At 47.8% G+C, this 10,970-nt stretch overlaps 1 protein-coding gene across 3 annotated transcripts; it reads right to left on the bottom strand.

Annotated features, from left to right (window-relative positions):
• Positions 1-3,529: 3,529 nt before the first annotated feature.
• Positions 3,530-9,145, bottom strand: IL37 (interleukin 37). Of its 3 annotated transcripts, XM_058667394.1 has the most exons (5): positions 9,029-9,145; positions 5,728-5,847; positions 5,242-5,384; positions 4,494-4,565; positions 3,530-3,764 (listed from the first exon to the last, which is right to left on the bottom strand). In XM_058667394.1, the coding sequence occupies exons 2-5, from the start codon at positions 5,840-5,842 to the stop codon at positions 3,654-3,656; spliced, it is 441 nt and encodes a 146-aa protein (XP_058523377.1). In that variant the 5' UTR covers positions 5,843-5,847; positions 9,029-9,145; the 3' UTR covers positions 3,530-3,653. The 3 variants fall into 3 exon arrangements, with proteins under 3 accessions (XP_058523377.1, XP_058523376.1, XP_004590880.2); XM_058667393.1 differs by lacking the exon at positions 3,530-3,764 and having other exon boundaries at positions 4,308-4,565; XM_004590823.2 differs by lacking the exons at positions 3,530-3,764; positions 9,029-9,145 and having other exon boundaries at positions 4,308-4,565; positions 5,728-5,963.
• Positions 9,146-10,970: the final 1,825 nt, after the last annotated feature.

Raw genomic sequence — 10,970 nt, 5'->3', positions numbered from 1 at the left:
AATGATCCAGCAACTGCAAGCTCTCTTTGTATCTCTCTCTCTCCTGGTTTTTTTTTTTTTTTTCCCCTCTGCCTCTCTACTTTTGAAACAAGTAAATTCTCTCCTGGAGTAAATTTTTCTTAGGCATAAAAATTTTATCCTGTGTCTACATGTGCCACCTCTGTGGTTGCTTCTTCATATACACCAGAGCAAAGTATCCATGAAACTGACATTCAAGCAGAAGACAGAGACAGCAAGTAAGTACATTGCAAAGCATTGTATGACGAACCGTACGGCCAGGTAAAAGAGAAGTGGATGATGCTGGGGGTAGGGAAGTTACACTTGTGTAACCTGAGGCCATTCTGACTTTTCCAACATAAATTCAACCACACACTTGTGTTTTTTGCAAGGAGCGGGGACATCTGAGATCTTGGTGGAGTCTCATTGGAAGGAGGAACGTCCAGCACTCTGCCCTCTTGTGGCACATCCCCAGATTAGAAGGAAGTGAGGCAGGATGCAGCCTGTCCCCCGTTTGGCCTACAGGATCAGCTCTGAACAGCCATACTCAGTAGCAAGCTCCAGTTCATTTCTGTTGATCTCTCATGGAGCCAGAGTTCTTCCTGCAGTTTAACATCCCTGACTCAGAGGCTAATTTGAATAGCTGTTCCTCAGTTGGGAGAGAAATTTCTTGATGCTATAAAGACAGGATTTCCTCCCAATGCATATTTAAGGTTTATTTTATTTGTTTGATAGAATGATCAAGAGGGGAAAAAAAGAAAGAGATCTTTCATCAGATGGTTCACTTCCACTCCCCCCCCACCCCACAAATGGCCACAACAACTGGGGCAAGAGCCAGACAAAAGCCAAGAGTTTGCAGCTCCATGCAGGTCTCCCACATAGATGTCATGGACTTTTCCTAGGTATCTTAGCAGGGAGCTGGATTAGAAACAGAGCAGCTGGGCCAGACACAGTAGCCTAGCATGCACCAGGGTCCCATCTGGGCACCAGTTCAAATCCTGGTTGCTCCACTTCCTTTCCAGATCCCTGCTTGAGAAAACAGTTGAGAACAACCCAAGGATTTGGGACCCTGCATGTATGTGAGAGACCTGGAAGAATCTCCTGGCTCCTGGCTTTGAATCAGCTCAGCTCCAGCCACTGCGACCACTTGGGGAGTGAACCAACAGATGGAAGATCTTTCTCTCTGTCTTTTCTTCTCTCTGTAGATCTGAATTTCCAATTTTAAAATATTAATAAACCATATATATGTATATATACATATATATATGGTTTATTAATATATATATATGAAGCAGAGCAGTCAGGGCTCCAGTTGGCACTCTGATATGGGGTGCAGGTATCACAAGCAGAGGTTTAACTTGTTATGCCACAATGCCCACCCCATGTGGACACATTTTAAAATGCTAAAAAATACCACATACTTTTTCTACCTCTGAACTTGTGGATCCGGCCTTGGCAGACCTCCTCCTAAGGCAATGTGTCCCTCCTGGGACACTGGCATCACTCCTAGCTGACAGCTGAAGTTTATTTGCTCCTGGGACTCACTTTGCAATTTTACTTTGAGGAATCTCACTGACTTCAGTGAACACCTTGTAGAAGGAGTATAGGCCAAGGAGCATTATCTTTAACTGATCAAGAAGTGGACCCAGGAGCCAAACTAGGGCATCCCTGGCTTATCACTTCTCCACCTGAGGGGTGGGACCCAAACCTCCTGGATCCTGTCATTGACAGTCTAACAGGCATTTCTGACATTGCGACTACAGCATATTCATCAACTTGGGAGGTCACCCACACTGTGGGCCCAACAATGGTCCCTCCCCTGAGACTGGGACTAGGTTATCCTATATGACAGGGAGGACTTTGCAGCCTAAAGTTGGGCATCATGTAACAGGAATAACCCTGGATGGGCCAAGTAGACTCGGTATGAATGACAAGAGCACTGGTAAATCCAACAGGAAGACAGGAAGGTCACAGTGCAACAAAAGCCAGAAAATGCAAAGAGATGGCTGAGATGCTCCTAAGGAGTCTCCAAAAGGAATACAGCCATGCTGACCCTGTAGCCCTGCAATATGGACCCTGGAGTCCCATGTCAGAATGACCTCCAGAGCTATTAGATAATATGGTGCACTGGGACTCTGTTTCAACAGTGTCAGACATGAGTGAGCTGCCTTCCCTGCTGCCCCTCCCCTTTTAAAAATTTATTTATTTTTAATGGAAAGAGTCAGATGTACAGAAACAAGGAGAGAAAAAGATTTTCCATCTGCTGGTTCACTCCCCAAGAGGCCGCAATGGCCAGAGCTGAGCTGACCCAAAGCCAGGATCCAGGAGCTTTTTCCAGGTCTCCCACATGGGTACAAAGTCCCAAGGCTTTGGGCCATACTTTACTGCTTTCCCAGGCCATAAGCAGGGAGCTGGATGGGAAGTAGAGCAACCAGGACACGAACCACTGCCCATATGGGATGCCGGTGTCTGCAAGGAGAGTATTTAGCACTAACCCATTGTACCAGACCCTCCCTTCAGTTTTAGTACATTTCCTTCTTATGCAAGCCAAAAGCTATTGCTACTGCTTGTAGCTGAGGAGACAAAACTGATGGATGACTCATTCCAAGCTTTATTCTCCACCCCTCACTCTGCTTCAAGGTTCTGCATTCTTGGGCTGCCAGTCTGCCTAACCCCTTTTCAAGGCCCTGATCTTGTTCATGAAGGGATTTTGTCCTGTGGACAGCCCCTCCCACTGCTGTCTGCTCATTCTTCTGATCTCCCAGCTGTCACTTGACCCAGATTGCTTTTCTCTGTGTCGCTCCGACTTGTCAGGTCACCTGTTGTCTGTCTGGGACCCACCCACTAGGCTGCCTGGAGACTGCTGCTTTTTGGTTACACGCCACATGCTCAACACACACTCAGCCACTTAGCACTTCTGCCTTAGGATCAACTGCCCCAGCACCCACCCTAGAAAAAAAAGCTAATATTTTTATGAGTTTTGAAAAAAGATTTGCTTACTTTTATTGGAAAGCTAAAGTTACACAGAGAGAAGGAGACAGAAAAATTTTTTCCATCCACTGTCCCACTCCCCACATGACTGTGATGGCCAGAGCTGGGCCAGCCCAAAGCCAGGAGTTAGGACATTCTTCTGGGTCTCCTTCATGGGTGCAGAGGCTCAAGGCTCAGGCTCTCCTCCACTGGAAGGGCTAATTCTTGTACATAGCATGCACAGAACTGCTCCTTCCTGCTGCAAGTGTGCAGGCCAGCCTGGTTGAGTCATGAGATGTGATGCACTTTGTGAGTGTCTGATGATTCCAGATAGCACTACCCAGGCACGGTCAAGCTCATTCCAACACAGAACTGCATGACACAGCTCTTTTTGCCATAACCTAATAATACCAATCCTTCAAGGTTGAGTAAGAAATGAAACCCACCAACCCAGGGTTTCAGGAGAAGGTTTTGTGTTCTTCTCTGGTGGATACTATTAGGAATGAAAGCAGAGGAAGGTTTTAGTCAGGAAAGACTCACAGAACAGAGAGGGGGAGCAGACTCAGAGACAAGCTGAATTTATTATGAAGAAATAAATGCAAAGAAGTGACCAACTACCAATTAATGGACAAAAGAAGCATGGAGCAGAAGGCTCAGTTGTTCAGCAGGCTGGCCTTTGTGTAATTTTAGGGTCTCAGTGTGTTTTGAGGGTGGGGGAGATAAGAGACATGGGGAAGTGGGTCAGGGGAATCTAATAGCTTTTCACTGGCACTTTCAAATTTGATAGATTTGGTCCTCTGGGAAGATGGAAGGAAATGCAGGCAAGTTAGAAGGGCTCTTCTCAAATAGCTGACAGTTGTGAAAGTTCTATTAAAATATAGTGCAAAGGTCATGGGGAAGACTGCATTTGGGATTTTTAAGATTCACTTATTTTTAAGGTAAAGGCGGATTTATAGAGAGAAGGATCTTCCATCTGCTGACTTACTCCCCAGATGGCCACAACAGCTGGAGCTGAGCTGATCTGCAGCCAGCATCCAGGAATTTCTTCCAGATCTCCCATGCAGGTACAGGGTCCCAAGATGTTGGGACATCCTCTATTACTTTCTCAGGCCACAGGCAAGGAGTTAGATGGGAAATGGAGCAGCTGGGACACAAACTGGTGGCCATATGGGACCTTGACACATGCAACATGAGGACTTTTAGCCGCTAGACTACCACACCAGGTCCTGCAGTGAGTTTTTGTTTGTTTTGTGCCAAAACTCTGCAGTGAGCTTTTAAAAGGGGAACAAAAAACCCTACACCCTGGTTTGCAAGCAAACAAGCAATGGTACATCATGGGTTTTCAATGCATAAGTTGCTTAAATGGCTGACTTTGCTGGAGCTGTTTTCACTTTTGTAAAATAAAACTCAATGTGTTTCCTTCTTCCAACTTTGTTTGTCACTGCCACAGGTTCACCATAATTGCAGGAGGTGCACATGAACCACCCGGGGTGGACAGCTGACTCCAGTGTGTATCGGGAGCCCACCTTAGCCCAGTAGAAGATAAAGGGCCGGCGTGCTGGCTCCTTCTGGACAGCCAGCTCCATGAGCTTCTTCTTCTGCAAGATGCAAGAGATTCTTTCACTAGTACAGGCTTAGATAGGGAGAACAACGCAACACATGTGCTCTTGATCTAGACCTGAGCCCCAGAGAAGAAGGAAAGATAGAGGGCAAGTAGCCCCTGTGGGGAAGCTGGGGTTTGGACACTGAAGCCTTGGCACTGGCGTTTAAAGAATGATAAACAGTCATGCCCCCTCTGCCAGAATTAAAAAACAAACTGACAGAGTCTGATGCACACTGCAATATCAGTTCTATACTTTAAAAATAGATTAAAGAATATGGCTTTAATCCAAAGCCCAAACAGAGCTTCCTAGAGCTCCCATCGAGGACTCTCTGCCCCCACATCTGTCCCAGAATCCAGCAGTGACAGGTTCGGGCCCTCCCCCATACATGCTCTCTGCTCCAGGGAAGGTCAGTGCAGGAGACACAGCCCATTCCAGGATGGCCATCCAGAGAGCACATAAGGCTGCTTGTACCTACGGGGCTCCTCTCTGGAGCCTCCCCACTATGTGGGGCTGCTTCCTTGCTCACATGACAGGAATCAGTTGAGAGAGTGCTCCTGTACTCCGGGCCAAGATAAGAATGTGCAAGGAGAGTCAGAGGCATGGAAGAGCCTGGCTTTCCACTTTGAGGTTAAGGTCAATGAGGGACACAAGAAATTGGCTGGCAGCTCACCTTCAGACGAAGGGATGGTTTCCTTTTCCCACAGTCCTTCTCACAGCAGAGGCAGAACTCTCCGTTGCAGACTGCCAAGAGAACCGGGCTCCCTCTATCAGCTTTTGCTGAGCGCAGATTTGTGGTTAAAATGAAGAAGGTCTCTGGGAAAATGCAGTCAGGAAAAAGTCAGTTCTCTGAGCAAGGAAAAAGCCCCTCATCAGTGTTGGGGCTCCTGGCTCTCTGGTCCCCTTCTGTTTTCCTGCCCTAAGTCTCCTCTCTCTAACACCCAACCATCTGGCTCCTTCTTCCTCCCAGAACAACTCCCCTCTGATCTGGTCATTGTAACAGACCCTCCCTCTGACTCCCCAGGGTTCCTGGAATCCTCCCTGCCACTGCTATCACCTACAGTGGTTCATGGCAGAGCTGAGCCCATGTACACGGAGGTCTGACCCTGCTGCGGGTTATAGGAGGGGGAACAGATAACACAACCGGACTAAGAGAAACCTGGGCGTGTGTGCCTCTTATTTGGAACTGCTTTCAGGATCTCACAGTCCAGAACCAACACTTTGTGATCTCCATCAAGGATGTTGAATTTCTCGGGCTCTCTGGGCTTCACCATTGACCCTAAATCAACAGAATCGACATTGATATTGCATCATGGGAACCAAAATCCCAGCCCTTTTCCCATTAGCCCCAGCTCTCCACCCTGCCTCAATACTTAGAACCACAGCTGCTAACTATTCCTTCAATGCCAAGGCCTTCTGACATCATTGGAACAAGCAATGTAGCAGTGTGCATAAGTATATGGGGTCCATATTTTGACAAATGAGTTCAACATCAAACTTTGCCTCTTGTTGCTTTAGGCTCTAGGACAAGTTACTAAATAGTCAAAGCTTGATCCCCTCATCTATGAAACGAGGGTAATAAATTACCTGCCTGAGAGAGGCAACGAGCATTTCAGCACTCCTTCCAAGGAGTCTGACCTTAAACTGGGTCTGACCTCTAAGAAGGCCCAAGGGGTGTCAATCATTCTTCTTCTGAACCCTCTGGGTAGGGCTCTCCTGCCACCAGCTGTGCCCAGGAGGAACAGAAACCTGTACTTTCTGAGTTGAAAAAGTGATCATGGAAGAGTGAGGGCGAGAAACTGAGACAGGAGACACACAGAAGCCCAACATTGGACAAAACTGAGCTGAGACGCTGCCACAGTGGCACAGCAAGTTGAGCTACCATCTTTAGCACCAGCATCTCATATGGGCTCCTGTTGCAGTCCCAGCAGCATCACTTCTGAGCCACCTCTTTGCTAAGGCACCTGGGAAAGCAGTGGAGGATAGCTCAAGTGCTTGGGTTCCTGCACCCACATAGGAGACCTGGAAGAAGCTCTGGCTTCAGATCAGCTCAGCCCAAGTCATTGTAGCCATTTGGGTAGTCAACCAGCAAAAGGTAGATTCTCATTCTCATTCTCTCTCTCTGTCTCTCTCTCACTCCTTCTTTCTGTTACTCTCTTAATTTTATGTATTTAGGCAAACAAAACGAAAGTCTTTAAAAAATAAGTGAGCTATAGGGGCTATTTAAAAAAACCCAGGACTGGCCATGGAGGAGCCTTCAGAAGAGGAAAGACCATCCATCTACAACAGTGGCCAGAGGTTTCCTGGGGCAGATGCTCCTGGGAGCTCCTTCAGGTCACTGTTATCTGAAGTGAATCCGGCACAGGAAGCCTGTGCTCCTGGTCTCTGATGAGGCAAGTGACCCGTCACACAGCAAGGATCTCAGGCATTTGTTTGCTGAAAGGCAGGAGTCTCCATGCCAGGCCAAAACTGCCTGGTATGGGTGGGTATAAGATGTCAAATATGCTACCGCCCTGTATGATACCTCAACGCAAGTGTCTATGAGACGGCTGTAATGTAGAAGCCATTCCAAGGGCTCCTTCTCCTCCCACACATATCCACCACTCTCTACCAGGGTGGGCTGTGCTCCTGGGCTGTCAGGCTGGAAAACAGGGAGGATCCTCCTGCAGCACCGGCTCTCCTGCCATCTCATCACTGCAACCCTCCTCGGCCCCTCTGCCTGTATCCCTCATCTCATCACCCTTGTAGACTCATAAGAAAGTCATCTTCCTAAATTAGGGGTGACCCTCTTCAGTCTCTCTAATGCCCCAGGCGTCATGATACTCAGTGGCATTGGACTAGGTGACTGGCCCCTCACAAATCCTCAGTAACGTACTTTGACATGGAGTTAAATGTCAGGTGAGCCACTCAGCCCTAGCTTGCATCAGAATCTCCTCAGGAGCTTTTCTGGGCCCCAGCCGCTGACACACTGACTCATGGGGCAGGTGCCACTGAACCAAGTGGACCCTGAGCCTTTCCATTTCTCACACATCCTGGGCAATGAATCCCCTGCAGATGGCGGTTCAGTGGGTTCTGCTGGTACCAAGACCCTATTTTTCCAAGCAGTTCTAGGAGCTGTGCTGCCATTGATTTGAGAACAAGGTCAAGGGCGTGTCCAAGGTTCCAGTGTTTTTCTACCTTGCTGCCCACTGTGCACCACCCAGCTGGTGACATTTTGAGACCACGGTGCCTGGGCTGCTTATCCCTGATACTAAAACTCAGTTGGCCTAGACTGTGAACAGACATGCTATTTCTATGAAGCCCCAATTCTGGCAGTGCCCCTTTATTTTGCTATCCCTTAACTCCTTATTCCACCTGCTCCCTCTTTATTTCCCTTGCCCTTCTGTCACAGCCTGCCCCAGGCCCTCAGCGTGTCACACACAGGACAGCACAGGATCTTCTTCAGTGCTATTCTTGCTCGTCCTCCTGGAACCCCAAGCTTCTCAAGGACACTGTGCTGCTGACAGGGCTTGTGGCGCTGGCATTTGTATTCTACATGGGGAAACAGTTCTCAAACCACAGCAGCACCAGCAGCAATAACAGCAGCAGAAGGAAGAGCAGCAATGGCAATGGCTACAGCCACAGTGACAACAAGCAGCAACAGGCAACGGGGAAATGAGACGGCTAGCACTGTGGTGGCTGCCAAAGCAGCACGGGAACAAACAGCAGCAGCAGCAGCAGCAGCAGAGTGACGGTGCTGAAGCAGGCTCTGCTCACGTGGACTTGAGAGCCACCATGACCCTCAGCCACCTGGTCGGTCTCCTTGGGTCCTCCTTGCCATTTGTGGATGGGGACAGTGAGTCTCAGGGTTGACACACTGACATGAGGTAGTATTGTATGTGAGACTGAGGGCTTCCTGGCTCTGTCCTGAGCTAACAGAGGTGATGGAGCCTTAACCCTGAGTTGGGCAAGCAGATGTTAGGACACTTTCAATGTTGCTCACCCCCTATGTCCCCTTGGGCAGCTCACTGCTCTTCACCACTTCTTTGCACATCTGAACAGGGATGATGATAACAATTTCCTCCAGCATTGTTGCACAGTGCAGATGGCAGTGGGTAAGCAAGTTTCTGGCTCCATCAGAGAGGTGGTTGGGAAGTCTTCCGAAGTCAGAGTGGCCAGCCTTCTGGGAGTAGCCAGACAGCAGTGAGCTGCTCCCTGGGCTCCAAACCTTCCTCCCCTACGCCACTCAGCATCTGAGCATTACCTGTCTTCCCTGCAAAGGCCAAGTTCCATCCAAGACTCAACTTTCCTATAGAATCTGCTGAAGATTTGCCTCTTACCTAGGAAATGCCTCCACCCCTTCAACACCCTTTGGGGGTCCCCAGTCTGGGATTCTCCCTTCCTCTAAGAGGACCCAACAACACCATCTCCCAAGCCTCCCCCCACAACATAGCTATCCCAATACTTCACCAGGGCCTTACTTGTGCGGACAGAATTCACAGAGGGCAGAGGAGGCACTCGCTCATCGGGGCTTCCAACTGGGTCTGCAATCAGAATCGGCGAGGTTAGCCAATGCTGTTGGAGCTTTTCAGGGACTTAGGAGTTCCAGAGACTACTTGATTCCTTGGTTCTCTTGTATGTATGCTGAGAGATACTACAGCAGACATATAGTAGTTATGACAATCAAATGGCCTCCCTGTTCTCAAATGGTGGGAAACGGACTTGAAGTATACAAGGCTTATTGTAGTCCCTCCCCTCACACTGAACGTGTTAGGCATTCAGGTGGATTGGAGCTTCCTCTCATCTTTCACAAGTGAACATCCATGTACTTTCCCCCATTGAAACATTCAGAACTGACTCTTTTCCCCAATCCACTCTCTGACTCCTTCCCATCACAGTGCTTTTCCTCTATCTGGGGAAGGTGGCAAGGAAGACATACATTCAGAAGATATGAAACTTTGCAGTTGATTGGGGGTGAAGGAACAGTGGGGAGTCAGGAAGGAATGGTCTGAAACATTAGTGGGCATTGATCCATTGTTTACTACATGGAATGCTAGCACCTGTAGCAATATTTTTTTTTCCCTCATAAGATTCCTCTTGTCTGATCAAGGTCAGCAAATAGAAACTGGGTTCGTGAACAGCACCTAGCAAAGTCCTGCTTTAGGAATTACACCTTGGTCAATGTGAATTTTTCCAAGATTCTCACCTCCTGAGCAGCACTGGGGCTTAGCCTTTTCCTGGTCTTCTGAGTCCATTTTCACTCCTGAATTCTCCTCCAGAAAGGACATTTTTGACACAAAGTAAATAACTAGCAGATGATGAGATGGAGCAAAGGACCTGAGCAGAGAGGGAGGGAATTGGTTATAAGCCTCCTGACCCCAGGAGGCTTTGTTAGGTGTCCTGAGTGCGGAACAGGCCTCTAGCTTTCCTTGCAGCTCAGAAAGGCTCACTACCTCCAACAAGGCTTCCTGGGGCCAGATGATGCCCTTCTGTCCACTACCTCACTGGCCCAGTGCTTCACCAGGCCAGTGCCAGCTCATGAGTCACAATATCATTTTTGGAGATCTTAGCAACATCTTATGAAAATTAAATACAATAAACAAGTTCAAAGCACATATTTCTCTAGTCATAGAGCTGGCAAATTATAGTTCCTGGGCCAAATCTAGCTTACTGCCTGTGCTGTGTAAAGATTCATTGTAACACAGCAATACCTGTGTACTGTCCATGGCTGCTTAGGGCTACAAGAACAGAGCTGCATAGCTGAGAAATCACATAGCCAGCAAGGCCTGAAATATGATCTTAGCCTTTGCATAAGATGTTTTCCGACCCTCTGCAGGAACTAACTTTTTTTTTTGTCTAAGCAAAGGAAATATCCTTACGCCTTTATCATGAATACTGACATTCCAAAGATCCCAGGAGGCACAGTTGGGGGAATAGATCTGGTGGATCCTTAAGAGCAGGTACAAATACTACTAGATCTCAAGTTGTCCATCATTTAAGCTGCATTCAAATCAATAAAGCACAACTGCCCTTTGACACTAAAGAAAGAAGAGAATTTGGTGACATAGAACATCAGCTCAAGAGACACTCTACAAGGCTGTGAAGATTCTAATAGTACCACTAAAGAATAGAATAAAAACACAGGCTGAAGGACACTGGACTAACCCTGCGAATTTGTCACCTACGTCAAGACAGATTCAAGTGGTTTCCACAGAACACCCTCAAGAAGCAGTGCATCTGGCCATCTGAGGTTCCTCTCCTTCCACTTAATACATTCAAAGTACTGAGTTCCAAAATTCCTTTCCAAAAGCTAGTACATTCTAGACCAGGAAACAAGCCTTTTCATCCTTATAAGAAAGTGCTAACATTATCAGAGATTGCAGGTTTAGAAGCCTCATGGTCTGAGCGACTTTTAGAGATAAT

The sequence above is a fragment of the Ochotona princeps genome, chromosome 8 (assembly GCF_030435755.1).
Source record: "Ochotona princeps isolate mOchPri1 chromosome 8, mOchPri1.hap1, whole genome shotgun sequence".
NCBI lineage: Eukaryota > Metazoa > Chordata > Mammalia > Lagomorpha > Ochotonidae > Ochotona > Ochotona princeps.
The sequence above is the reverse complement of the archived record's forward strand: the minus strand, read 5'-3'. Positions and strand labels throughout refer to the sequence as shown.

Coding starts and splice junctions, on each gene's coding strand:
- IL37 (XM_058667393.1), bottom strand. CDS start 5,842: ATGGTGAAGCCCAGAGAGCCCGAGAAATTCAACATCCTTGATGGAGAT. Junction 5,385..5,727: donor TAAGAGGCACACACGCCCAG/GTTTCTCTTAGT, acceptor GCATTTTCCCAG/AGACCTTCTTCATTTTAACC. Junction 4,566..5,241: donor AACCATCCCTTCGTCTGAAG/GTGAGCTGCCAG, acceptor TGCATCTTGCAG/AAGAAGAAGCTCATGGAGCT.